The sequence below is a fragment of the Felis catus genome, chromosome F2, assembly GCF_018350175.1.
Source record: "Felis catus isolate Fca126 chromosome F2, F.catus_Fca126_mat1.0, whole genome shotgun sequence".
Taxonomy (NCBI): Eukaryota; Metazoa; Chordata; class Mammalia; order Carnivora; family Felidae; genus Felis; species Felis catus.
Genome location: NC_058385.1, coordinates 12,619,073 through 12,646,164, shown reverse-complemented (window position 1 = coordinate 12,646,164; position 27,092 = coordinate 12,619,073). Strand labels below are relative to the sequence as shown.

At 40.0% G+C, this 27,092-nt stretch overlaps 1 protein-coding gene across 1 annotated transcript in view; it reads right to left on the bottom strand.

The window, feature by feature from the left end:
• The window catches only part of CLVS1 (clavesin 1), a 173,568-nt gene that overhangs the window by 87,483 nt on the left and 58,993 nt on the right, over window positions 1-27,092 (bottom strand). Inside the window, exon 3 of the mRNA XM_006943226.5 lies at window positions 943-1,117. Coding sequence (XP_006943288.1) covers window positions 943-1,117 — 175 coding nt within the window. The remainder of the gene's footprint in view (window positions 1-942; window positions 1,118-27,092) is intronic.

The window sequence follows — 27,092 nt, the reverse complement described above, 5'->3', positions numbered from 1 at the left end:
ACGAATAAGTCACAGTTCAAGAAACAGACCCATCAACCACCCATCACACTAGACGATGATGAGTGGTGGAAACGGGTCTCCTACTTTTGCACTTTGAAGAGCAAGGGTAATGGCTGCTGATCTGAGAATTAGCAAATATTTATTTTTCTACATAGCTTCATGTCACTGCCATCTTTGGGGAGGGTCACCGCATTGAGTCATTCTTCCTTCAAAATTAAGAAGGGACATGGGTTTTATCTGTGCTGATTCTGAACCTTCCCGAACTGTGCCTTTACTTTGTACTGTAATAGTGTTGTCACCAGAAAGCTACCCAGCAGTGCCCTTTGAGTTTGTTACTTTTCACGGAATCACTGGCTTTTAAAAGTAGAAGGAACCCCAAGACTGACTATCCCGACCTCCGTGCAGCACAAAACCCCCTTCCCCAAAGTCCTGACAACTGGTCACACAAACAGTAAGTAGAGTTTTGTCTGCTTCCTTTGTCTGCACTGACGTGGTTTACTTTAGTACAGACACTCAAGCACAGTGCATTCTGGGAAATGAGGGTCCACGGGGTGCATTTCCATAGTGCAACACTATTTTTAGAAAGAGTGGAAGGCCCCCATGCCACCTCTACATAGGGCATGCTCATAGAGCAGATGTTCTCTAGTTTTAATTTTTGTGAACTCTCAGATGGATGAGGCTAAAACATCTCTGAGCTTTATTCATAATTGCTACGGTAGGTAATTTGTGCCTGTGGCAACAGTACTTTAGAGTTGTTAATGAAAACGAAGACTGACTTTAAAAAAAAAGTCTAACTTAGGCTGGAGTGAAAATATGGAGGAGTCACAGGTGAACTGCATCTAAGTTTTCCTTTCCTATTCCAAAGGACAAATATTACTTGGGTTGGAATAAGAAAAAAGTACACTGTCACACAGTCCCGTACTGTACGTTGGGTGAACATACCTGCAGCCCTTCGATAGCCAGTTTGAGGATTGAAGGTGTCAGTTTGGAGGCTTGTTTGAAGGAAAAATTACTCCAGTCTATGATTAAAATGAAGCCATTTATCTGCAGCTCTGGATCTTCGATAAGGACTTCCAGGGACAGCAGGATGGCACGGAGGATGTCTGTGAAGGAGTTCCTGGAGCCAAAGCACAAAGGGGAGACTGTGTGTGAGTATCAGCAGGCGAGAGCACCTTGTGAGTAGAGGGCTGGTCGCCTCATGCCGCTGCTCCGTAAGCCCAACCTGCAGGGTGATGCAGGCATCCTGTATCCAAAGTGACCAAAAATACGTTTGCTAAACTTCACAGGAACAACGCGGCAAGAGTCACAGGATGGGAGCCTCCCTCTGATACAACTGCATCAGCACCCCGAACTTTAAAGTTATTTCTCTTTAGCGTTTCCATTGGTTTCCATACTCTGTTTCTGGCACAAAACTGATTGCATTTCCCCGAAATGCATCCCGTACCCGTCTCTCTCCCTCGCAGAGCTCTGTCAGCTTCTAGGGCGAGGACTGGGCCATAATCTTAGTTGTGTCCTCGACACCTAGCTCCTCAGTGAATCATCGCTGAACAAATAAGGTAAAAACTGCAATCAGAGGCACTTATTTTGATTAAATTCCTCATTGTTTTTGTATGCTTAAAATCTTGCTGAAAGTATAAAAACACCCATGCAATTGAGGCTATTTTCTAGCTTCAGTTCTTGGTTAGAGAAAAATAAAGCAGGAAGCATAGCTTATTTTCATTGAGGGTTTGCAGAGTATGATTCAGGAGGGAAACCGCTCGGAGTACATCGGTAACTATGACAACAGGCAGACCGGAATGCCAACGAGAGAGACGTTCTCCAGTGTTGTATGTGTTCCTCCACGCCATATATTCCCATTCACCAGATGATTTTTGTGTGAGATGATTTGCAGACATGAGGAAGTTGATGGCAATTTCCTTCTGCTAATTCTTCCAACAAATTATCTGAGCTATAAATCAAAAATCTTAGAGAACCTGTGAATTCAGTGCCTTTTTTGATAAGTAGGAAAATGCAAGCTTGGATGGCAAGTGATGGCAACATTCCGTATTTCAGGCTACTATTAAGATCAGAAGGCATCTCCTTTTGTGAAAGAAGTATGAAATGATCAGACTCTTGGGCATTTCAACCTGGTTCAAATTCTAACCAAGCCTAATGATTCCGGATGAGAAATCGGGAAGATTTCTAACAGTACGTCAGTGAGAATTTACTGAATGTCTATTAGAAGCTCAACATTGTGTTTCATACTTAAGATTATAAAGTTATATGTTGTATTTCTATTTTCAAAGAGCACTTAATTTAGCTGGGGTGGGCTAGGAAATTATGGACATGAGTTGAAAGGATCAATAAAATTTGAGTCGTCAGGGAAGAGTTTGTGGAGAGATGAAGGCTTGGGGTTAATCTTAAAGGATGGATAGGATTTTGATGATGATCGAGAGAAAGGGAAGCGAGATATTTCAGGAAAGATGGGTGACAATAATTGAAAAATGAAGATATACATATAGCCCATTCTGTTTCCATATAGTTCTTTTGCTAAAAATTTCTTTCTTACATCAAGCTAAAATTTTTCTTCCCCAAATCTACCTATTGGGTGTAGAAAACACCTCAGGTCTTCCATATTGTATACCTTCAACTCTGCAAACATGATGATCATGATGCCCCATGTAATCTCTAGATTAAAAAAAATATTAGTAACTTTAACCGTTTCTCATAGGAAAGGGTGTTTAATACTCCCCTCATCATTATTTTTTTCTTTCAGATGTGTTCTCTTTTAACGTTAAGAGCTGTCAGATTCCTATCAATGTAGGATAGGTTTTCATCAGGACTTTTTGTTTTTGCATCCACATCAAACATTAAATGAAGACCAAAGTCCTTTTCAGGCATACAGCTTTAGGGACATGTGGTTGGTTCAGTCAGTAGAGCACGTGCCTCTTGATCTTGGGGTCGTGAGTTTGAGCCCCATGTTGGGTGTAGAGAGTAGTTAAAAATAAAATCTTAAAAAAAACCATACAGCTTTGTATTCGGGAAAAACATTGCTTTAAGGGGAGCATGGGACTAAAGATTATGAAAATACGGAAGTGCCTAATAGTAAACCGGAAACTACCACTAGGGAATTAGAAAATCTGACCCTGGATAAGCTTTCTTAAGAAGAGCACACACATGGAGAAAGTTAGGACTAAAAGGCAAAACCTTAGGTAGAGCCTATTTACAGTACTGAGTTGAAGGAAGAAGAATTAAGGAAATAAAAGATAAGAGGATGGAGATAGTCCTGAGTTACAAGAAAAAAAAAAAGAGTGTTTCGAGAAATAAGGGTATGATAGATTGCAAATATTACTACTTCTTCCTTTGCCTTTTGACGTTGCTATGATTAAAACATGCTACAGCTAGCATGCTGAATTGAAGAAAAGGGTGAGGAACACAGATCAGTGACTCCCCAGCCAACTAACAGATCCTCATGAGAACCAGAACTACCCAGCTGAACCCAGGCTAGATAAACTCTAGCTGTTGTACAAATGTGAGCAATAATAAATGATTACTTTCTTTAGCCACTGAGTTTGGGGATGGTTTGTTATACAGCAACCGCTGTCCAATATCAGTAGTTAACTAAGTCAAATGCAACAGTATAATTTGAGAGATAACACCTCTTCTCATCACGTATCCACTTGAATCCACTCTCAAGAAAAGGTATCGAACTCTGGAAATGGGGAAACCATTTCACGCATTTTCAACACCAGAACCTTACTGAAGGATAGGCATTGTCAATGCATGAAGTATTATATCCATGGGATGATCTCAGGAGAAAAGTGAAGGGATTCTGGACTTCATTATAGTTCCCCAATGTTCAAATGCTTCACTTTAACAGAGGAACTGGATGAGCAGGAAAAAGTTGAATGGATTATGTTTCAGGTCATAACGTTTAACCCCCGGTGAGGCATACAACCTCACCTCATGTCTTAGTTGTGATGATCATCTTGAATTCCTTACTTCTTGCCTTCCTCCTATGGAGTTCCTCATCTTTTTCCTCATTCCTCCTTACAACACTGTTGACTTGTGAAATCCTCCCAGGTTTTTATAATTTAAAAATACCTCTCAGACCAAATACTTTATGCAGACACTCTGCCCTCAAGGAGGTGCGGCATAAATCCCCACTCCCTAAGTGTGGGCTGAGTGTGGTGACTTCCTTCCAAAGAGTACAGTATGGAAAGGGAAACAAGTATAAGCTGGAGAAACCTCCAAGCCCTACCTTGGCCAGGTGACTAGGGTCCCCAAACTCAGTGGCTGAAGAACGTAATCATTTATTATTGCTCACATTTGTGGCACAGAGACAACTCATGTTGATAGTATTATCCTTTGATATGGTGATGAAAAAGGTACTTTACCCCTGTGATCTTCTTCCAAAAAAGCCATAATTCCAAGTAAATCAAGAGGAAAACATTAGACAAATTCCAATTGAGGGACATTCTACAAAATGCTTGACCAGCATGCCTCAAAATTGTCAAGTTCATTAAAAGGCAAGGAAAGTCTGAGAAACTGTCACAACCAAGAGGAGCCTAAGAAGACATGAAGACTGAATGTAATGTGGTATCTTGGATGGGATCCTGCGACAGAAAAAAAATACCAGGTAGAAACTAAGGAAATCTGAATAAATTATGGACTTAGTAAATAAAAATGTGTCTTATCAGTTTATTAGACATAATAAATACACTATACTAATGTAAGATGTTAATAGGGGTAACTGAAGGCAGGGCACAGGGGAAACTGTGCTCTCTTCATAAAAATTGTGTAAATCTAAAATTGCTCTAAACAAGAAGTTTGTTTTTTTAAAGTTTTTATTAGAGTTTATAATCTGTTGTGGTAAGTTTCCATGAATCTTCTAACAAGGTTTCTAAGCAAACCAAAATGGTCATGAACAATTCAGCTACTTTAAGTAAATTGTAGAAATGAGAACAGAAGTCAGTTGTGGATTGTATCAGTTTTCAATTGACAATTAAAAGCACAAATGTGATAATATATGTGAAAGCACTATATGAACTACAAATTGCCAATGGAATGTAAAGAACTATATTACTAACCAATAGAAACCTCCCCCCAAAAAGGATAATATATTTATATTAATATCTATATTGATTAGGACATAGTCATGGTTTATCTAAGAGTTTTTATTATTATACTATGAGCACTTAGAGATTACAAGTAGTGACTCATTTTTAGATCCTATTGTTTTTATGAGCTGAGCACCCAGTATTGTTACCCGAGGCTTTACAATTTAGCAAGAGCATACTACAAATGGGACGCAAAATAGTGGAGATCATAAGCCTTTTATCAATGAGAAGACACTTAAGCCTCAAGAAGTGATTCTTTTGTGCTTTGAAATTTCAGTGGAGATTCTAGAACTTAGAACCTAGATCCTAGACTCCCATAAGGAAAAAAAACCCTGTTACATGTGATCAAATAACCATGTAAAGATATGATAGGGTTGCCAGTGACACCAGTTCTTAGGAAGAGCAGTGAGAAGCCTCTTAATCATTCTGAAGCCACAGTGTATATTCCTATTCTAACTTTCCTACTTCAGCAAGAAGTCTCTTAATATTTGTAGTTAAAGCTTTTTGGCCAGTTCTATCTCAAAATCTCATAACTTCACACTCAATGTCATCAAGTGCTTAGTTTTTTTCTTGGGAAGTTTTTAAAGTCCTCCTTAAACCACAAAATGCTTTTGCAAATGGCTAATGGCTAATGGCTAATGGTAGCTAAGCAAATGGCTACCAAATATCTATGTTCTATTCACAGATGCAGAAATGGTGTAGCTGAGCATGCTTCTTTATGTCTTCACCCCTTTGAAGCTTCTTTCAATGTTAATTATCAAAATAACCATGGCATGGCTTTCACAGTTACTGACTACACTTTGCCCCTTATCTGGTAAGGATGCCCTGGCCGAGGTGGAGAGGAACACGTGCTCCATCCATTGCTCCTCTGGTGCATTTTCGTCTCTGGACAGGGGAAGAACTCTATTTTAGTAAAGGGACCAAAGGACTTGTACTTCAAGGCTTGACATCCCGGCTGTGCCACACACCAAATATGCGACCACACTGATAGGAGTCTGGAGTTCAGTAAGGGGTAATTTCCTGCTCCTCCATGAGAGGGTTGTTGCAAGAATTATGCAAAATGATATGTGAAGAAGCTTTGTGAAGCACATCCCAATAGGAGGCAGTATTGGTACCTGCATGAATTACAGGGATAACCTTTTTGGTCCCACTGATTTCATGGAGGTGATGATAACAGGACAATAAGAAATGTACAAATTGAATCGTGTTCTATCCAGAGGAACATATTTTCTCCTCTTCTAAAACTGAGGGTTTTCAAAACATGGTCTGAGATGGGAATTCTGGTGATATATTTTCCTAAATGACTTCTAATAATTCCTACATGAATCAAGGCTTAGCTGAACGGTGTGTGTGTGTCATTGTGCATTGAGGAAAATGAACCCATATTTCTCAATGAGGTAATCAAGGAAAAGTGAAAAAAAATGTGTTTTGAAAACATTAGGTGCAAGGAAGATACTAACAAACACGTTTAGCTTTGCTGTAGTAGACTTAATATTTGCAGGCGCTTACTATTCAATTTATTTTCCTAAATGTTAGCTGGAAAGTAAATTAGACAATTACTTTTCTCAGCAGGGATGATCACTGAGGGAACAGAAGCCTGGATTTAATTCTGCCTCACATGATTTGATGAGGCTCATGCTCTCAAGAGGAGAGAGAAAGGGAGAAAGGGAAAAAAAGATGAGGGAAGAAAAGAGAAAGAATGAGTGAAAAAAAGGAAGAGGGAACATCTTGCAATTAACTTATCATCTATTAATTTCATCCTATTCTGGTCAGTGAATAGGATTTATGTTAACATAAGAATACAATTCCTTGTAACACCAGAATAATGAGTTGCCTATTGATTTATGATTAGTTGCAGTATGAGAATATCTGGTTCTCAAAGCCTCTGCATCAGATAAAAGGAATAATGTATTCGATACCATTCAAACATAACATATGCGGCCCTTCCTGTGTGTGGAGTTTTAGATAAGGGGGCGAGCTATAGCATATCATCTGCTTTCGGAATTTTTAGTGCAGTCCGGGTGACAGATTCTCAAGTTAAATGGAGTGTAGTTTATACAAACAAGTACAACCCTTTCAGATGTTTGTCTAGCTCTACCAAGTATGGCAACAATCCATGGAAAGAGGATGGGGCTGTCATCTCTGGTCCAAGCTCACCTCTTCCCCAACCATTTGCTTACAGAGGACAGAGCACAAAAGGGTAATAATCTTGTCTAAGAACGGGACCCTCACTTAGAACTCATGTAGAGAAAACAGAGATAAAAATGGTGAAAACAGTGTTTTGTCACTCACGTAAAGCTTGAAGATAGGAGGCCGTGTTTCTGTAGACCAATCCCGACAGGCCTACATCTCGAGATACAGACACAAGAATGTCAAGTATTCATACCCAATATTCAAAATGGTACTGGAACTAAAGCTCACAGTTCCGGTCGGCCAGCGTCCTTCCTTTTTTGTGTTTCTGTGGCAAATAAGGGTACAAATCATGTGCCTGTGCGTGTGCACCTACAATAACTCACCGTTTAGAGTTAATTCTCCTAGAACTTGTCTTCCATCCCATGCAGTTATTTTTTTGTTTAAATCAAGAAATAGTTTGAATAAATAAAACCTATGTTTTCATCACATTTGATCCAAATGCTTCTAAAGTCTCCCCCAAATTAAAAATAATTAAATTAACACCAAGGGTATCTATCTGCTCACTTAAAGAGATAATATAATTTCTCATCAATTAATGTCTTCTTTTAAATTTCTGAAGTACCTGGAACTGGATAAGGAGTCAGGAGGCATTCATTCAAAGATTTAACAAAAGTTCAACTTTATGGAAAACACGTAAGATAAGAGGATTTTTTTTTTCCTTTTCTGCAAGTACATGGGAACCGGTAGGAGACATTTAAAAATATGTATATGGGAGGGAAATGAAGCAGAATCATTAAAAGCAATGAGATTTGGAGTTGGGCAGACTCTGATTCAAATCCTGGCCATTCCTGGCCATGTGAGCTTCGTAAGTTATTTATCTCTCTGTGGTTTCGTTTTCTCATCTGCAGAAGAAGGATCATAGCAACTCGCCCACAGTCCTGAGAAAAGATCACTTATGGCTGGGGGACTTGGGACATCTTCAGCTGGGCTGTGAAGAATGGGAAGGTTTGGACACTGGACAGAGAAGGGAAAGGGAAGAAGGAGCCATACAAACACCAGTAAGAGTTGAGAGCACAGAGACCAAGTACTGGGAGCCAGGGCATGCTTGCCTATGCCATGGAACAAAGAGAATAGAATGTAGAAATATGGTTAGAAAAGGGGTTGTGGCTTCTTCATTCCGCTCAATGGGAGAACTACGGAGTGTTTGTGCAGTAGGGGGAAGCAGCGGTAGTCATGTTTTAGGAAGATTTGGACTGGCAACAGGGACTGTAAATTGGAGTCAGGAGACTGGAGTCACACAGCCCAATTAGGAGGCGGTGACAGCAATACATTAGGTGAGAACTGAATGGAAATTGTAGAGATGTGAGAAGAATTGGGAAAGACAGTACTTAGGACTTAGTTACAGATTAGATGTAGGTGTGAAGAGAGGAAAGACAGGGCTACTTAATAGGACAAATGTCAGGTAAGAAGTGAGTCGCAGGCGCTGCAGTTGTATCTTACAGAGGTTCTGACATAGCAATAATCAGCACCCAGGACAGCATACAGTGTTGATATTCGTATTAATATGATTTGACACCAAAGCTGTCAAGAGGGTGCCTGGAAGTACATGGTTGTTTGGAGTCTGAATTCCTGCCACACAGGTGATGAAATACCACTTTAAGTAGATGCCATGTCTGCAGACAAGAATATTTCCTGTTCTATTTATAAAAGACCACTTGCCTCTATAGCCTAGACTATGAGCTCGCCAGAGCTGGGAGTATATTATTTGTCTTTGAATCCCTGGCAATCACCAGTACCTACACATAGTGGATACTGAACAAATGATGCTCGGTGAAGGAAGAAAGGCAGGTAGGCTAAACCAACCTGTTAGCTGCTTCGAAACAGTGAAAATACACAAAAGCCACTTTGAGAACACCAGTGGGTAAATTTTCCTCCGCGTCAATGTCTCTTATGCTCATTGCTAGAGGTAGTGGTGTCAGATGTGTGTCCTTAAGCACTTTCGCCATTATGGCTCGCATTTATAGAACAATGTGCTACTAAGCACCATGTATCCAAGAGGGGGAAAGGAAACTAGGCTTTATGATTAGATTTGACTTAGGAAAAGACCATGCATGCTTTCACATAAGGTTAGTAATGGCATTAATTAAGACCAAGAAAATGACAGTCTAGAAGAGTTAATAATCAATGCTAGATGGGGATGTTTCTAGATAGGAAGTCTGGTATACCATAAGATTCTTAGCCCACTGGGAAAAAACTCATCCCCAAATACCACTTAAAGACAGCCTGACATGCAAGTGAGGAAAAGGTTTATTTCATCCAGCTCTCCAGATAGGGATTGATCCAAAGTCTATAGGGAGCCACAGAAGAAGAATTAAAAAACCACCCTATAATGGAAATGAATTATGAGCATTCCATCCATTACTAAATGACTATGAAAAATTAATTTCATGCTTCTCTCTTCTGCTAACTCCCCTGGCTGAGAAGCTGCAGAAGAGTAAAAACTAGGAAGAGTCTCAAGATTGCAAATAATTAGTACCGCGTATTTAATACTATGCACAGAGCTAGGATCATATCAGCCTAACTGAGGTCACAAAGAGCAAGATCCCCCTTGATGTGAGGGAGTTAAGGTGGATGGTCACATTACTCTTACTTCCAATGGAGTTCAAGTGACATTTACAGATTTTGCACAGGGTTCATGGTTATGGACTAGTCACCATGTGAACTAGAATATTCTTTCCTATGAGTCTGTCTGGCTCTTATTACAACAAAATTGCTTTCAGGATAATACACTGGACAGTAAGGTGAGAAGGTATTTTAGAAAAACAACCATCCCATAACAGTGCATTGCTTTGAATGATTTTGCCTCCTGAGCATCTTCCCTTTCGTATGCTGCTGTCACTCTTGCAATCAAGAGTATCCTTTCCCAAATTACAAACTTGATAATAGTGTGCAAGACAACTTGAATTAAATAGTACATTAGCAAAACAACCCTATAGATGTTGCATTTCATGGAAAGCACACCTGTGACTTGAGTTGGAAGTACACAACATCTTATAATTTTAATTAATTCAGAAAATTGCCTACTCCGATGAAAATTCCAAATCTCTGTGCTTAATAAAGAGGTTAACAATATCTTAAAACCAAGAAGTCCCAAGGCTCTAAAATTAGTTGTCTGTAAGTAGGAGTCTCAACCCTGAAAAATATGGATAATTCACATCGGAATATTTAATAGAGTCTGGATTTGGAGAGTCTGCAGTCTGATTGAAGTTTTCAAAGTTGGTTTATCCTTTCCCCTTTTAAAAATTCTAGCCCTCTTAATCATAAGCTACTGAAACAGCAGCAAGCAATCAAATTCACGAAAGATGAAAAGGAGAGAGCCACAGGAAATCATTATGTAATAGAAAGAAAAATCTTATTTTCGGAGATGGTGTATTTTTATATATTTATTATCCACCCTGACAGAAATGTAACTTGTTGGCTCATTTTTGGGTAGACATTCTTCTACCTGGCTATCAGCCTTCAACTATTTTATCTTCCTTAAGACACTTTAAGGTTATTGGATTCTTGGAGAGAGAAGGATAGAAGGTGGCTGTGCCTTCAAAGCTATCAGGTTCAGAGAGACCCTTAACACCATCTATGCTGTTTCTGAGTTTGAACACCAGTACGGCAAGCCTCACGAGGAGAATTTGGGTCTTGATCAACTCCTAAAATGCTTAGTGATGGTTCACAAATCATAATAATGATAAGAGGATTGAACATGCTTCTGAAACCAGGATAAATATATTCCCATGGCCTGGAGAGAAAAAGCTTTTTGCAAACACCCCCTATACTGCTTCTGCAACCGGACATGTGGTTAACTTCAGCAGAAAAACAAAAAACAACCTTTTGGACGTTTCAGATGACAGCTGGAGCCTAGAGTCCTGTGACTTTATAATAGAGAATTGGCAAGACAAGACGTGTCAGAATAGAGATATGGGAGTTTCTAGAATTCTCCTTGAGAAAGATCCACATGCGCCCACACACACTCCACCCAGCCCGAATCAGGCACGTAATGGACACTGAAGGGTGGTAATCCTTCTCCCTGGACTCTGTAAACCAGTGAGCTGGGAGCTCTGATGGACGCACTTACGGGGCCCCAGCCAGAACTCCTTATTTCCACTCTGCTTAATTCTAGGAATCGGAAGTGAAACAAAAGGTAACATGTAATATGTTTATAAAAGAATAAACATAGGCTCATCATAGCTGATGTCACAATACAATACAAAGTACAGGGCGCCTGGGTGGCTCAGTTGGTTAAGCATCCGACTTCGGCTCAGGGCATGATCTCACAGGCCATGAGTTTGAGCCCCGTGTCGGGCTCTGTGCTGACGGCTCAGAGCCTGAAGCCTCCTTTGGATTCTGTGTCTCCCTCTCTCTCTGCCCCTCCCCTGCTCATTCTCTCTCTCAAAAATAAATAAACATTAAACAAATACAATACAAAACAAAACAAAACAAAACAAAACAAAAACCCCCCAAAGAATTGCCTGACTTTTCCTACCTGAGGTAGACTGTGCTTGGAGAGGATTTTGCCCTACAAGGTGACTTGGCACAGGGAAACTCTGGGGAATTATTTTATGGAGCTGGTTAAAGACAACATTAGTTTCTTTTACTTAATTACATCACAGATTATCACTTGGCAATTCTCTAAGCAATTAGAGCCAGCGGTTATTATTTATTGCTACCACTTAGGAGCTACACTGCAGGAGATACTGTAAAACATCAACATACATTTCTCTTCAACATAGGTCCAAAATAGCCTACTGTGAATAGCAGAACAGAATTTGGAAAATGTGTTACATATGTATACAGACACATAACTTATATATTTAAATATTCACACAAAGAGAAAATACAACATTTTGGGACTTGGGATTTTGTTCCTCTTTATTGTAGGAGGATTTCAGTGCCTATATTTATTCTAACAAAATCTCAGAGACTGTAAGGGACTACTTGGAAAGATTAGCAGTTTAATTTCCAAAGAGGAAAAGAGGAAAAAATTCAAATGCTCAGGCTCTGGAAGGTTCTATCTCAAGTTTATTCTCCGGCTTTAATCCTTGCCTGCTATAAATTGATGGGCTATTATCCATCCCTATTCTATTTATTAAACAAGGCACAAGGAGGGTTTTCCTCATTCTGGTTCATAACGTTCCCAGAAGGAACTGAAACTTCCTGTCTGCTTGACCCACATTCAGGAATTGGTGATGGTACTTAACGCACCTACATAATTCTCTAGATCCTGAAGCAACACGTCAGCACTGCTTACATGCACTTGCTATGTACCAGTAATTGCTGACCGCAGCAGGCCAGAGTACTGGGAAAGCTTGGAAGGAGAGTGGATTAAGATGGAGACTGGTTCTTCCAGAATGGATTTACACTTCAAATAGAATAAGGCAACTGGCCGTGAGTAGCGATCTTTGTGATTACGCGGTGATCCTCATTTAAAGGTAAGATCACTTCCTCCCACTTGGGGGATGTCTGGTAATGTGTGTGTGGGAGGAATCGATGATTTCCACATTATTTGGATACTGCCACCAGCATTTATTGGGCCAAGGCCAATGATGCTAAATATCCTGCAATGTGCAGTACAAGCCCCAGAATTAGAGCCCATCCCAAATGCCTGCATTTTTTTTTTATCTTAAATAATGAGGTTCAGAGCCAGAGAAGATCAGAGAAACTACATCAGCAGTTAGTTGCACAGTAATAACTAGGTTCCTGACTCTTGGGTCCAGTGTGCCTGCTATATCCCTGAGACTCACAGAACATTCAAAGGAAGAAATACTAACTCGAATGGGAAGCTGGGCAGTGTATGGAACCAAGAATATCTCCTGCTGTTTCTCTATTGCACTTTCTTCCTCTGTGCCTAGACTGTTCTTTCCCTTCCCTTCACCAGGCCAACTCTTTCTCATTCTTTAAGCCCTAAGTCAAATGTTACTTTCTCCGAGCGACTTTCCTACCACAGGAAGTAGCAAAGTATTGACAAGGATTGACAAGTATTGTCAAAGTCCCACCTTGACCAAACTTTAGTCAGGCTCCTCTCAGCCCTTTTTACCTGGGCCTCATGCTTGGTCCACATCCTTGGCCTACAGAACCCAGTTACAGTAAATAACCCTGCTAAGCCAGTTAACTGAGAATCTCTCCAGCCTTGAGATCTAGTCAAACTCCTCTCTGCACCACCCATCCCTGACACGTAACCAAGTTTCTCTTGGTAATGTTCCATCCACTACCTTGCCCTGCCTGTTGGCTGTAAATCCCCACTTGCCCCTGTTGTTTTCCGAGTTGAGTTCAAAGTCTCTTTCCTATTACAATAGTCTTGACCCCTTTTTTAATACTCTTGAAAAAAATATTACTTGTTATTATTAACAAGTTCCAGTGAATAATCTTTCTCTTGTAGTGTCAATACATACATACCAAATGGATGAATTCCTGATAGACGCTATCTAGATAGATGTCCCCACATGGGGAAAAAAAAAAGCCCGGTGGATGAGCTAAAGGAACCCAGAATGACTGCAATGAAGAATCTGACCCTGAAGAGCTCTCCTGTGCTCCCAGGGACGGGTGCTGGGACAACCATTCAGTCCATTTGTGCGAACAAGCCTTCTCTGCAGCCAAGGCAGCCGGTTGTGCCAATCCACGGGCCAGGAAAAGGTAGAACACTTTGAGGCTTGGAGAATATCCTTGGGGGTATTCAATTTGCAAAAGAGACAATCTGGTACCTGGGGGGTTACATGGACAAAATGAAGGGCTAGGATACTCTCAAGTAGAACAGACCTTTCTGGTTATTATTCCATAGTGAATGGACACATTCTTTTTACTGATTCACGCATTCTTCATGGACACATTTGTCATTGTTGAGAGACTGAAGAAATCCATTAGAAAAGTCCACTCTGGTATTTGTTACTTATTATTTAAGCAAGAAGACACAAATTCCTCAAGAATCAGTAGGAGAGCATCTGTTTGTTATTCCGCCCCAGATACTGTGCAATGACAACTCACATATTCTTTAATTAGCCTAATGTGAAGTTGTCAAGGAAAACAAAGTTTACCTTTTTTTTTTTTCCCCCTCCATACTAATCTTGAAACTTCATAAAGAGTAACTTCTCCATTTATCTGACTCTGGCAATTTGGACAGAGTCATCTCAGAGGGGCGTAGCGCTTACTGTGAGGTTCACTAAGCCAAAGACACAGTTTTGGTCTGGCTGATTTTCATTTGGGCTAATCTCAGAAGAAAGGAGTGGAGCTGACATTTAAGGGTCACCAACAAGTACCAAGCGCCACGTGTCGTGCGCCACAATTCCACATACACAAGCTCAGTACCCTCACAACAATCCTATGAAGCGGGCATTAGTAGTGCACACAGGTGCAAAAACTGTGGCTTGCTGAGGTCACTGATAGCCACACAGCAAAATGATGAGCAGAGGTTAGAACCCAGGTGTCCAACGGCATAGTCCACAGTTTGTTCTCAGGGAACCATGAGCAAGGTATGTGGATCTGACCCAAACATTCCCTTCAAAAATAGGTCTTGACGCTCAAAATATCTTCATAAATAAGGTAAAGAGAAAAACCTGTTTGCAGCTGCCTGGAGAAATGCCTGTTCTAGAAGCTTCCCTTAGCCCCAAATGTCTGGGAGTGAACAACATCCACCCAGGCCATACTTTTGGCGTCCCCGTGGCTCCCAAACCTCCCAATTCTCCAGGTTCCCACTTGCCCCTGTTGTATTTGGAGTTGAGTTCAAATCCTCTGTCCTGTCCTTCCTCCGCTGCAATGCAGACTGCAAAGGATTGAGAGTTGGTTACGTTCTGTGATTGACTGACTGGTAATTCTGCTTTAAAAGCACACATGCAAAATGCTTGTTCAGCCAGGTTTTTTTAAAGATTTGTGTCTCTGACTGTGGGATGCTTCCTACAGTTAAAGAATTTTCAGGGTAGGAATGGAGAAAGAAGGGTTCCAGAATCACCTACACCCCAAATAAAACTCTATTTAAGTTTTTTTAAAGGTAATTAAAAAACATCTTCTCTCCATTCCTACGCAGAAACTAGGAAGGCCTATTAAAGCAACAAGAAAGCTACTCCTTCTGGCTAAAAACCATGATTAAGTGGTCCCTTCCCAGACTTTCCCTCCAGATCTCAACACACAGATCCCTGTCCATCTCTGCACAAATCTACTCCTTCCCGAACTCCCATCCAGCCTGCCTAGAATGGCTTTCCAAAATTGCAAGGGGTTTTGGGGGCTGAGATGTGTATCATCTCCAGGGTTCAGTACAGGACGGTGCTCATAACTAGTACTATGTAAGCTAGAAGAATAAGGGAGATTCAAATTCAGCTCTAGAGATAGGGTACAGCAGCTCACAGCCCAGATGCCTGTGATGGCCAGGCAGGGCTTGTGAATGAAGGAAGCAGGTTGGGGGATGCAGCCCCACCGGCAGGATGTGACCACGGGGAAGCCACCAGTCGGCACCAAGAGCAGTTAGAAATTGAGATTTCTAATGTGAATCTCATTGACCAACAGGTCTGCTTCTACCATTTGGGCAGCCCGGGAAAAGAGTACAAATGGGGGTCCATATACCATCTGTCTAAATATTTCAAGATTAGAAACTAAGTAAACAGATTGTTAAATAAAATATGTGCTAACCCCTCATCTAACAGATATACCTGCATGATGACCCAGAAGGCCAGGTTCTAATTTAGAATTTGGGGGATCTTTTGAATTCCATGCCCAACTGTAGTACTACTGAGAAAGCCAGCCCCTGTGCCTGAGTGCACCCGCCCACTGCTCTTTTCACCCCTGGCTCCATCTGATGTAGGCTGGGCCTCGCATGCAGGGAGATCGACAGCCCAGTTCATGTATCTAAGCTCCAGACATATTTTGTACAGTCAGTATTCTTTGGTTATGTCTCAAGCCTGGAGATGCACATTTGCACACTCTGGGGGAAGTCACATCTGGAGAAGAGATCCAAACAGACCTTGGAAGTGGGTTTGGGATCATTTGGGCAGAGAACTCTGGGCTTGTAGATTCCAGAGCACAGTCTAGAAGGAGACGGTATGGACTCCAGTTGGGCACTTCTCCTGGTCCTACAAGCTTCTAACCTTCTTGAAAAGGAGCACAACTTTAGGAACAGAGGAAGTTCCCCTAAAATGTGAGATCCAGGAGCCCATTGCTGCCAAGTTCTAAGGACAGTACCATGGCCAGCTTACTCAAAAATTTGAAAAACATTGAGTGGGCCATGCAAATGCTTGTTGACCACCAGTTTGTTACCACTGGTCTAGGCTGTGCCCATGTTTTCCAAACACTGAGTTGGAAATAAGGAAACCAGGTGTTGCCATTGGCTAAGTATATATACTGAAATAAATTACGTTATTTCTTCAAGGTTCAAGTTGACCACTAGTAAAATGAAGTGCCTTGCACAGTGGATCCAGAGTTCTTACATCTAAATTGATTATAGCAGTATTTTTTAGCATCATTAAACAGAGATACACCTTTATATTTATATCATAGAAATAAGCGATCTCTCCCTCTTCAATTTTTTAACACATACCAACTTTACAGGGTCTATAAACTTGGTCATATGCTACAGACATAATAAAGTTACAAGGACCTAATATTCTCTCTGTGGTACAGTGGTTGGTAATTTAGTCCTTTAAATGACGAGGACTTGATTTTGGAATAACAGTCATCATAAACCATTATAAGCAACTGAAAATGTTTCTTAAACCAAAGCTTAAGAGCCATTTCCTTTATATCAACAAGACAACTTGGGGCAAAAAGAAAACTGTTGAAAATATGTCTATAGTAAAGAATATAAATAACAACTTAAAAAAATTTTTTTAACTTTTATTTATTTTTGAGAGACAGAGAGAGACAGAGCATGAATGGGGGAGGAGCAGAGAGAGAGGGAGACAGAATCCGAAGCAGACTCCAGGCTCTGAGCTGTCAGCACAGAACCTGACTCAGGCCTCAAACCCATGAACCTGAGCCAAAGTTGGATGCTCAACCAACTGAGCCACCCACCCAGGTGCCCTGTAAACTTTTAAATAATAATACTATAAATATTCAAGATTGCTTGGGGAAATACTTAGATAACATACACATAACTAAAATAATAATAATAATAATAATAATAATAATAATAATAAAATAAAAAGCATATGCATTACAATGGCCAAAATCTGAAATACTGGCACCTCCAAATGCTGGTGAGGATGTGGAACAGAAGGAACTTGCATTCATTGTTGGTGGGAATGCAAAGTGGTGCAGCTACTTTGGAAGACAGTTTGGTGGTCGCGTACAAAACTAAACATACTCTCGTATGATCCAGCAATCGTTCTTGGTGTTGGCCCAAAGGAGTTGAAAATGGATGCCTACCCAAAAATCTACAGACAGATATTGAAAGCAGCTTCATTTATAATTGCCAAAACATGCAATCAGCCAAGATGCCCTTCAGTAGGTGAATGGCTAAACTGTTGAACTTCAAGACAGCAGAATGTTTCACTTATTTTTATGTGTTCGCTTATCGCTGAGTGAAAGAAGCCAATCTGAAAAGGCTACATATTGTATGATTCCAACTATAAGACATTCTGAAAAAAAGGAAAACAATGGAAACAGTAAAAAGAGTGATGGCTGCTAGTGGTGGTCATTGGGAGAGGGAGGAGTAGGTGGAATACAGAGGAATTTTAGGGCAGTGAAAATATTCTACGATACAATCATGACAGATATTGGCCATAATGCATTTTTCCAAACCCACAGAATGTACAAGAGTGAACTGGAATGTAAACTGTGGACTTTGAGTGATTACGGTGTGTCAGTGAAGGTTCATCAGTTATTACAAGTGTACCTCTCTCGTTGGGGATGTGACAAGTGGGGAGACTATTCATGTGAGGGGGCAGGGAGTATATGGGAAAATCTCTGTACCTTCCTCTCGACTTTGCTGTGAACCTAACACTACTGTAAAAAAAGTGTTTAAAAAATTAAAATGTATATTTTATTGAGCACAACCACAAAAGAGAAAGGCCTCATAAGGTCTTCTACTTGTTATGATGAAAAACTTAAAATCCTCAATGTGTCTGATGTACCCTAGCTTCATAGATTTGTGATCACTTCTACCCTGTTCTTACTCCAGTAATCTACTTGGGCAGCCTCTGTCCTGAGGATACTCAGACCTTAATGGTGGAGATAGGTTTTCAGTTCTCTGCTCCCAAAGCTGGGCTTTGCATTAACAGGAAACACACTGTTGACATAAATCTTTGCAATCACGTTCAGCTTTATACCTTAGAAGAGGAACGATGGTGCCATGTCCGGAATTCTGACCAAATTTGGAACCTATCCTTGAATCAGACATACTGGTCAGGCAGTTCGGAGAGATCTGAGCAAATTAGTTAGACTTTGGACTGACAGGCCTTGGGAAAGGTATAAAAGAAAGTAAAAAATGACTAAATATTGATACTGGAAAGGCGAAAGAGGCCTGCACACAGTATACAATATAATTATATATTGATTTGACTTGCTGGAAATGGCTGGTTAGGAAAGGACATAAATAAGGGGCAAAGAACATTTTTCAAATGTTTGGAGATGACTTTCTCTTCTTCCTTCTCTATTTATTGCATCTAGAAAAAGAAAGTTCTTAGATTACTGTTTGGAAGATTCAGGTTGGAAGAAAAATGTGCTGGCAGTGACGATTGCTCACGATGTGAACAGATTACTGAGAGATTTACAATCAATTTCTAGTGACCTTAAGACATTATAGAATTTTAGATCTGTTCCAAAGCCTTCATCTTTATACATGAGGAAGAAATGAGGCCTGCAGGATACAGTTAATAAATATCGGAGCCAACATTTGAACTTCAGTGTCTGAATATCACAGAGGGAAGGGACCTAAAGATCATCCAATCCCTAGACAGCCAGCAGGGTTTGTTTTCCACCAACTTTTCGTTAAGAAAATGTCCTGGCACAGGGTGCCTGGGTGGCTTAGTCGGGTAAGCGTCCAGCTTCAGCTCAAGTCATGATCTCACGGTCTGTGATTTCAAGCCCTGCGTCGGGCTCTGTGCTGACAGCTCAGAGCCTGGAGCCTGCTTCAGATTCTGTGTCTCCCCCTTTCTCTGCTCCTCCCACACTCACGCTCTGTCTCTCTCTCTCAAAAATAAATAAACATTTAAAAAATTAAAAAAAAAAGAAGATGTCCTGGAAAATTAAAATTTTCATATAATTTTTTTATGATTTACATGTTACCATCCTGTAGAATGTTCTACACTTTTGTTTTCTTTTTATGCCATTTAATTTGTTCTTCTTAAATTGGTTTATGAATGTTTTCTCCCAGTCTGTATCTTGTATTCTCAGCCCTTTCACCTAGGCTTTTGCAGAAAAAAAGTTTTTAATCTTGATGATGCCCTGTATACCATTGCTGTCCCTTTTATGGCTCGTGACTCTGATGCAACTCTGAGAACACTTTGCCTATCCTAGAGATTTTCTCCTATTTTTTTCTCAAAGAATTTTATAGTTTTTTGTTTTACATTTGAAATTATGATCTATTTTGCATTAACTTTTATGCAAGATGTGAGGTTTAAATTGACTTTTTAAAAAACCTATGTCCAGTTATATCTGCATTATTTGTTAAAAAGGCTGTCCTTCTCCCACTGAATTGCTTTTGCGCCTTTGCCCAAAATCTTTTCGCATATTTGTATGGGTCTATTTCTGAGTTCTCTTTTTTGTTCCATTGATTTACGTGTCTGTCCCTCCATCAATGCCACACTGTAGCTATGTAGTAACACTTCATATTGGGTGCTGACTGATTCCTCACTTTATTCCTGTTTGTCAAAATTGTCTTAACTATTCTAGATTTTGTGCCTTTCTATGCAAATTTTAGAGTAAGCTTGTATATGTCTACAGAAAAACTTACTGAAATTTTGATAGGTCGTACATGAGGTGTGTATGTTAAGTTGAGAACTTTACCAGGTTGAATCTCCTAATCCAAAAATGTGGAATACTTCTCCATTTGTTTTGGATTTTTTCGGTTTATTACATCAACATTTTGCAGTTTTCAGGATTCAGATCCTGTACATGTTTTGTGAAATATATACCTACATACCATATTTTCTTTGGAGCTATTGTAAATGGATACTGTATTTTTAATTTTGGTTTCCGAGAACTCATTGGTCATATACAATTCAATTTTATGTGTTGATCTTCTATCCTATAAGCTTGCTGAACTCACTTATTAATTATAAGAGTATTTGTAAGTTCTTTGAAATTTTCAACCTGAAACATCATGTAATCTACAAATAGCGGCAGTTTTATTTCTTCCTTTCCAATTTGTATTCCTTTTATTTCTTTTTCTTGACTTACTGTAGTGGCTAGAACTTCCAGTACTATGTTAAATAAAAAGAGTGAGAATGAACAGTATTTATTGCCTTATTTCCAATCTGAGGGAGAAAACATTCAGTCTTTTACCCTTAAGTATAATTAGCTGTAGGTTTTCTGTAGATTCCCTTTAGCAAGTTGAGGTGATTCCCCTCTATTCTTAACTTGCTGACCTTGTTTTCTAATCATAAACAGTATTGAATCTAGTCATAGCTTTTTCTGTGTCAATTGATATAATCATATGAGTTTTCTGCTTTAGCTTGTTGATGTGGTGAATTATGTTGCTTGAATTTTGAATGCTGAACTAGCCTTGCATATTCAGAATAAATCCCATTTGGTCATTACATATAATTCTTTCTTTACTCATGGGTTTCCATGTGCTAATACTCTTTGATGGTTTTTTTAGTCTAAGTTCATAAAAGGCATTTGTGAGTAGTTTTTTTTTTCTCTACTGTCTGGTTTTTCCTCAGGATGATATGGACCTCCTAAAATTAATTGGGGAATGTTCCCTTCTTTTCTTTTTTCTGGGAAGTGATTATATAAACTTGGTGTTAATTCTTTAAATGTTTGGTAAAATTCTCCGGTGGAACCAACTGGACCTGGGAGATTCTTTTTCAGGAGCTTTTAAATTATTAGTTCAATTACTTTAACGGTTATAGGGCTATTCAGATTATCTATTTCATATTGACTGAGTTTTGTTACTTTGTGGGTTTTGAGGAATTGTTCCATTTTTTTCTAAGTTGTTGAATTTATAAGGGTAAAATTATAGAAGTATTCCTTCATTTTCTTTTTCATGGCTGTAGAATCTGTAGTGATACCACCATTTCATTGCTGATATTGGTGATTTGTGTCTTCTCTTTTTATTTTGTCAGTCTTGCTACAGGTTTATCATTCTTCTTGATTTTTTTGAAGAATCAGCTTTTTTCGCATTGATTTTCTTTGTTTCCCTACTTTCAACTTCATTGATTTATTTTATTTACTATTGCCTTCTTCTAGTTGCTGTGGGTTTATTTTGACTTTCTCTTTTCTTGTTTGTTGAGGTTGGAGTTTAGGTTTTTGATTTGAGATCTTTCCCAATAATTTCTAATAGCAACTTCCCATGCTCTAAGTTAAACTTCTCAGCACTATTTTATCTACATTCCACATGTATCGATGTTTTTTCTTTATATTTTCATTTAGTTGCATGTAATTTTTATTATTTTTAAATGAAAATGACATCATTTATTTAGAGAGAGTGAGCGAGCAGGAGGGGCAGAAAGAGAAGGGGAGAGGGAGAGAGAGAATTCCAAGTAGACTCCGCACTGTCAGCGCAGAGCCCAATGCGGGGCTTGAAACCATGAACCATGAAATAATGATCTGAGCTGAAACCAAAAGCCGGCTGCTTAACCAACTGAGCCACCAGGTGCCCCTGGTTGCATGTAATTTTAAAAATTTCCTTTAAAACTTTCTCTTTGAGGGGCGCCTGGGTGGCGCAGTCGGTTAAGCGTCCGACTTCAGCCAGGTCACGATCTCGCGGTCCGTGAGTTCGAGCCCCGCGTCAGGCTCTGGGCTGATGGCTGGGAGCCTGGAGCCTGTTTCCAATTCTGTGTCTCCCTCTCTCTCTGCCCCTCCCCCATTCATGCTCTGTCTCTCTCTGTCCCAAAAATAAATAAACGTTGAAAAAAAAAAAAAAAACAAAAAAACTTTCTCTTTGAGGGGCGCCTGAGTGGCTCAGTCGGTCAAGGGTCCGACTTCAGCTCAGGTCATGATCTCACGGTTCGTGTGTTTGAGTCCCGTGTCGGGCTCTGGGCTGACAGCTCAGAGCCTGGAGCCCGCTTCAGATTCTGTGTCTCCCTCTGTCTGCCCCTCCGCTGCTTGCACTCTGTCTCTCGCCTTGTCTCAAAAATAAATAAACATTAAAAAAAAATGTTTTAAAGTCTTCTTTGACCCATAGATGATTTAGAAGTGTGTTGCTTAATTTCTGTATCTTTGAAGATGTTCCTATTGCATTTCTGTTTTTGACTTTTCGTTTGATTCCATTATTGTCAGAGAACACCCTATATTATTTTACATTTTAATTTGTTGTGGTTTACTTTACTATCTATCTTGATCGATGTTCCAAGGGTATTTCAAAAAATATGTATTCTGCTGTTGTTGTGTAGAGTGTTCTCTAAATATTAGTTAGATTCTGTTGGTTGACTGTCTTGTTCAGAGTTTCTATGTTCTTGCTGATTTTTTGCCTACTAGTTCTATCAGTTGGTGAGAGGGAGTATTGAAGTCCCCAATGATAATTGTAGATTTATCTATTTCTCCTTTCAGCTCTTTTGGTCTTTTCTTCATGCATTTTAAGACTCCATGCACTTAGTATCTTTATGTCTCCTGGTGGGTTGATCCTTTTTTCATTATATAATGATAATAATCTTAGTAATAGCCTTTCCCCTGAAGTCTGTCTTATCTTAGTATTGCTATGTCTATTTCCTATGTTCAACTTTGCACATGTGTGATAATATATATTATATATATATACATATATCTTTCAACCTACCCGTGTTACTGAATTTGAAGTGATTTTCTTGTAAAGAAAATATTGCTGGAGCTTTTTTTTTTTTAAACATTTATTTGTTTTTGGAGAGACAGACACAGCACAAGTAGGGGAGGGGAAGAGAGAGAGAGGGAGACACAGAATCCGAAGCGGGCTCCAGGCTCTGAGCGGTCAGCACAGAGCCGGACGCGGGGCTCGAACTCATGGACTGTGAGATCATGACAAGTGCCGAAGTTGGACGTTTAATTGACTGAGCCACCGGGTGCCCCGAGTTTTTGTTTTTTGTTTTTTTGTTTTTTAAAATCTAGTGCCAATCCCTGTCTTTTAATTGGTGTATGTACACCACTTACATTGAACATAATTATTAATGTTAGTGCTTAAGTCTACCATTTATTGATTGCTTTCTTTTTCTTTTCTCTGATTATCATTCTTCTGTTTCTCTTTTCTTATCTTCCTGTGGGTTGCTTTAATAATTTTTTGTAATTCCATCTTTATTCATAGTGTCTTTAGTATATTTCTTTATAGAGTTTTCAGAGTAGTTGCTGTAGGTATTACAATGTGCATATGCAACGAACAATTACGGTATTAACATTGTACTATTTCCAACAAAGTATGACAACCTCTCTTCTATTTAGCTCCCTTTACTTACTTCACTTTTTAAATATCGTTGCCTTCAGTATCAGATGTCGGAGTTGATGCTTCAATTATCACATATGATTTCTAAAACTCCTGAGGAAAAGAATAGTCTGTTACATGTACTGATGTTTTTGCTCTTCTTCATGTTCCTTCTTCCTGATGCTCCAAGATTCTTTTATCTTTGACTTTCTGTCTGTAGAAATGTCGATAGCTAGTTTTTCCTGATAGCTCTCCTAGGGACAAACTCTTTTAGCTTTTCTTTGAGAATATTTTTATTTCTTCTGCATTACTGAAGAGTAGTTTCACTAGATGTGACATTCACAGTTAACAAGTCTTTTCTTTTGCCACTGGAAAAATGTGTTTATTCCTTCAGCCTACATGGTTTCAGATAAAAAGCCCACCATCATTTGAATTGATGTTTCTGGTTACTTTCAAGATTTTTGTCTTAATTTTGTTTAATTATGTTGTCTTAATTTGCTTTATCCTGTTTAGAATTTATTCAGCTTGTTAGGTCTGTAGATTTGTAGTTTTCACCAAATTTGGGAAGTTTTCAGGCACCATTTCTTCAAATTCAAACATGCCTCAGAGATCTTATGGGTTCAGTTAAAGTGAATATTGCAATTAAGTGAGTCAAATAATTTTTTAAAATTCCCAATGCATATAAAAGTTATGACTAAACGGGGCGCCTGGGTGGCGCAGTCGGTTAAGCGTCCGACTTCAGCCAGGTCACGATCTCGCGGTCCGCGAGTTCGAGCCCTGCGTCAGGCTCTGGGCTGATGGCTCGGAGCCTGGAGCCTGTTTCCGATTCTGTGTCTCCCTCTCTCTCTGCCCCTCCCCCGTTCATGCTCTGTCTCTCTCTGTCCCAAAAATAAATAAAAAACATTGAAAAAAAAATTTTTTTTAAAGTTATGACTAAACAACACTGTAGTCTATTAAGTGTTCAATGACATCGTCTAAAACCCAACATACATACATTAATTTTAAGATGCTTTATTGCCAAAAAATGCTAATCATCATCTGAGTTTTCAGTGGGTCATAGTCTTTTTGCTGGTGGAGGGCCTTGCCTCCATGTTGCTGGCTGCGGACCAATGAGAGGGTAGTTCTCAAAGGACGGGATGACTGTGGCTATTTCTTAAAATCAGACAACAATGAAGCTTGCTGCACCGATTGACTCTTCCTTGCACGATTTCTCTAGGAGATGTTGTCTCATAACATTTTACCCACAGTAGAACTTCTTTCAAAATTGGAGTCAATCTTTTCAAACCTCACCACCGTATCGCAACTAAGTTTATGTGATATTCTAAATCCTTTGTTGTCATTTCAACAATCTTCACCAGGAATAGATTCCATCTCAAGAAACCGCTTTGTTTGCTCATCCATAAAAAGTAACTCCTCATCCGTTAAAGTTTCATCATGAGACTGAAGCAATTCAGTCACGTCTTCAGGCTCCACTTCTAATTCTGGTTCTCTTGCTATTTTCACCACATCTGCAGTTACTTCTTCCACTGAGTCTTAGATCTACAATTTGTAAAAAACGCAGGATCTGTGAAGTGCAATAAAGTGAGACGCGATAAAACAGGGGTGTGCGGGTACTCTATCAGCACGCTTTCTTCTCTCCCTCTGGAAATCCAATCATGTGAATATACACTCTATTTTTAAATTTTTTTCCATGTTTATCTTTGAGAGACAAAGCATGAGTGGGGGAGGGGCAGAGAGAGAGAGAGGGAGACAGAATCTGAAGCAGGCTCCAGGCTCTGAGTTGTCAGCACAGGGCCTGATGTGGAGCTCAAACTCATGAGATGTGAGATCATGACCTGAGCCGAAGTCAGACCTCAACCGACTGAACCACCCAGGTGCTCCCGAATATACAATCTTATACTATTGCCTCACAGATCCCTGAGTCCCTGTTCAATTTTTTTTTTTTTCAGTCTGTTTTCTATTTATTGAGTTTGGGTAAATTCTATTGATCTGTCCTCAAGTTTACTATCTTTTTTCTTCATTCTACTATTGAGACTATCCAGCAAGGTTTTTCTTTTCTTTTCTTTTTCACTTCCATAATTTCCACTTGGTTCTTTTTTATAACTTCTATTCCTTTATGGAGATTTTCTATTTTTTCATGGTGCATGGCTCTCCTCATGTTGCTGGGGAGATTACTGTCAGATCCCATGGAGAGGAATGAGCCCACCTGGGATTTTTTTTCTGTGGCCAGGGCAGGTGTCAGGAAACAACAGGCCTGGGTCCCTTTCTCCCATGGGTGAGGATATAAGAGGCTTTGTCGCTGTGCCATTTTCCGGTCCTGGAGTCTTAATCAGTTTACCTTCCTCTTGTCACTTTTCCGGGTCCTCCTTTGGTTGTCTCTGGAGCTATTTCCAGACATGACAGTGTGGTTAGTGTGGAGGAGCAAAGAAAAGCCCATCTATGTTGTCTTGTCTGGAGAGGAAGTCAGAAGAGACTGTTTTTTAAGGCTTTCTGTTTCCAGAGCAGGGGTTCATAATCTGAGGTTGGATTTTGTGCCTTTGTGCGCATTTGCTTTTCTCTGTATCCTGGAGCTTTCATATGTGTATCAAAGGAGACCGTGATAAAAAGAGCCAAGCCCTGCTCTCAGAGTGGCCTCATCTCTGCAGTCTGCTGCACAGCCACACCAGCTACGCCCAGACTCAGAAAGGCTCAGCAGGGCTCCTGGCTTCTCTTGATCCTTCCCACCCATGAAAACCACAGCCTCGGGGGTTGTGGATTTGTTAGAACCCTGAACTTAGTAGCTGCTTGAATAGAAGTTCTACAGGGGCAGCATCTGTGTGTGGCATAGAGAAGCCACTCAATAAACATCTGTGTGAATAAAATAGTTGGACTAGACCTAAAGTAGCCTGAGCACACCCTATAGCCCCAGAACTTCTTTACGAGCCTAGAATAGTTCACCATAACCCCTCATGGGGAAGAGAGATTCCTCAAAATGGAGCGAAGGCCTCATGGAGAAGACACTATTCCTGGAGTACTCCTGACAACGTGGGATTCCTCAGAGGAGTCCAGACCTGAGCAAGTAGAGAGGAAGGACCAGATGCAGGGTGTACTACACAAAATAGCTTACAAGGACTAACTATAGTGCCAAACACATCTTTCTGGAACAGATGAAGCCATGCCTCCATTCCCCACCAACCCCCTCATGCAACCTAAACTTTTCTAGAAATTTCCATCAGCACACCATGCCCACAAGGCAGGCAGTATGCCATTTCCACTCAACTCTACAGCAAGAGAGAGGTGAGTAAGGCTTCACAGAAATGGGCCAGACACCCCTGCAGCTCTCTGCTACCATCACCACC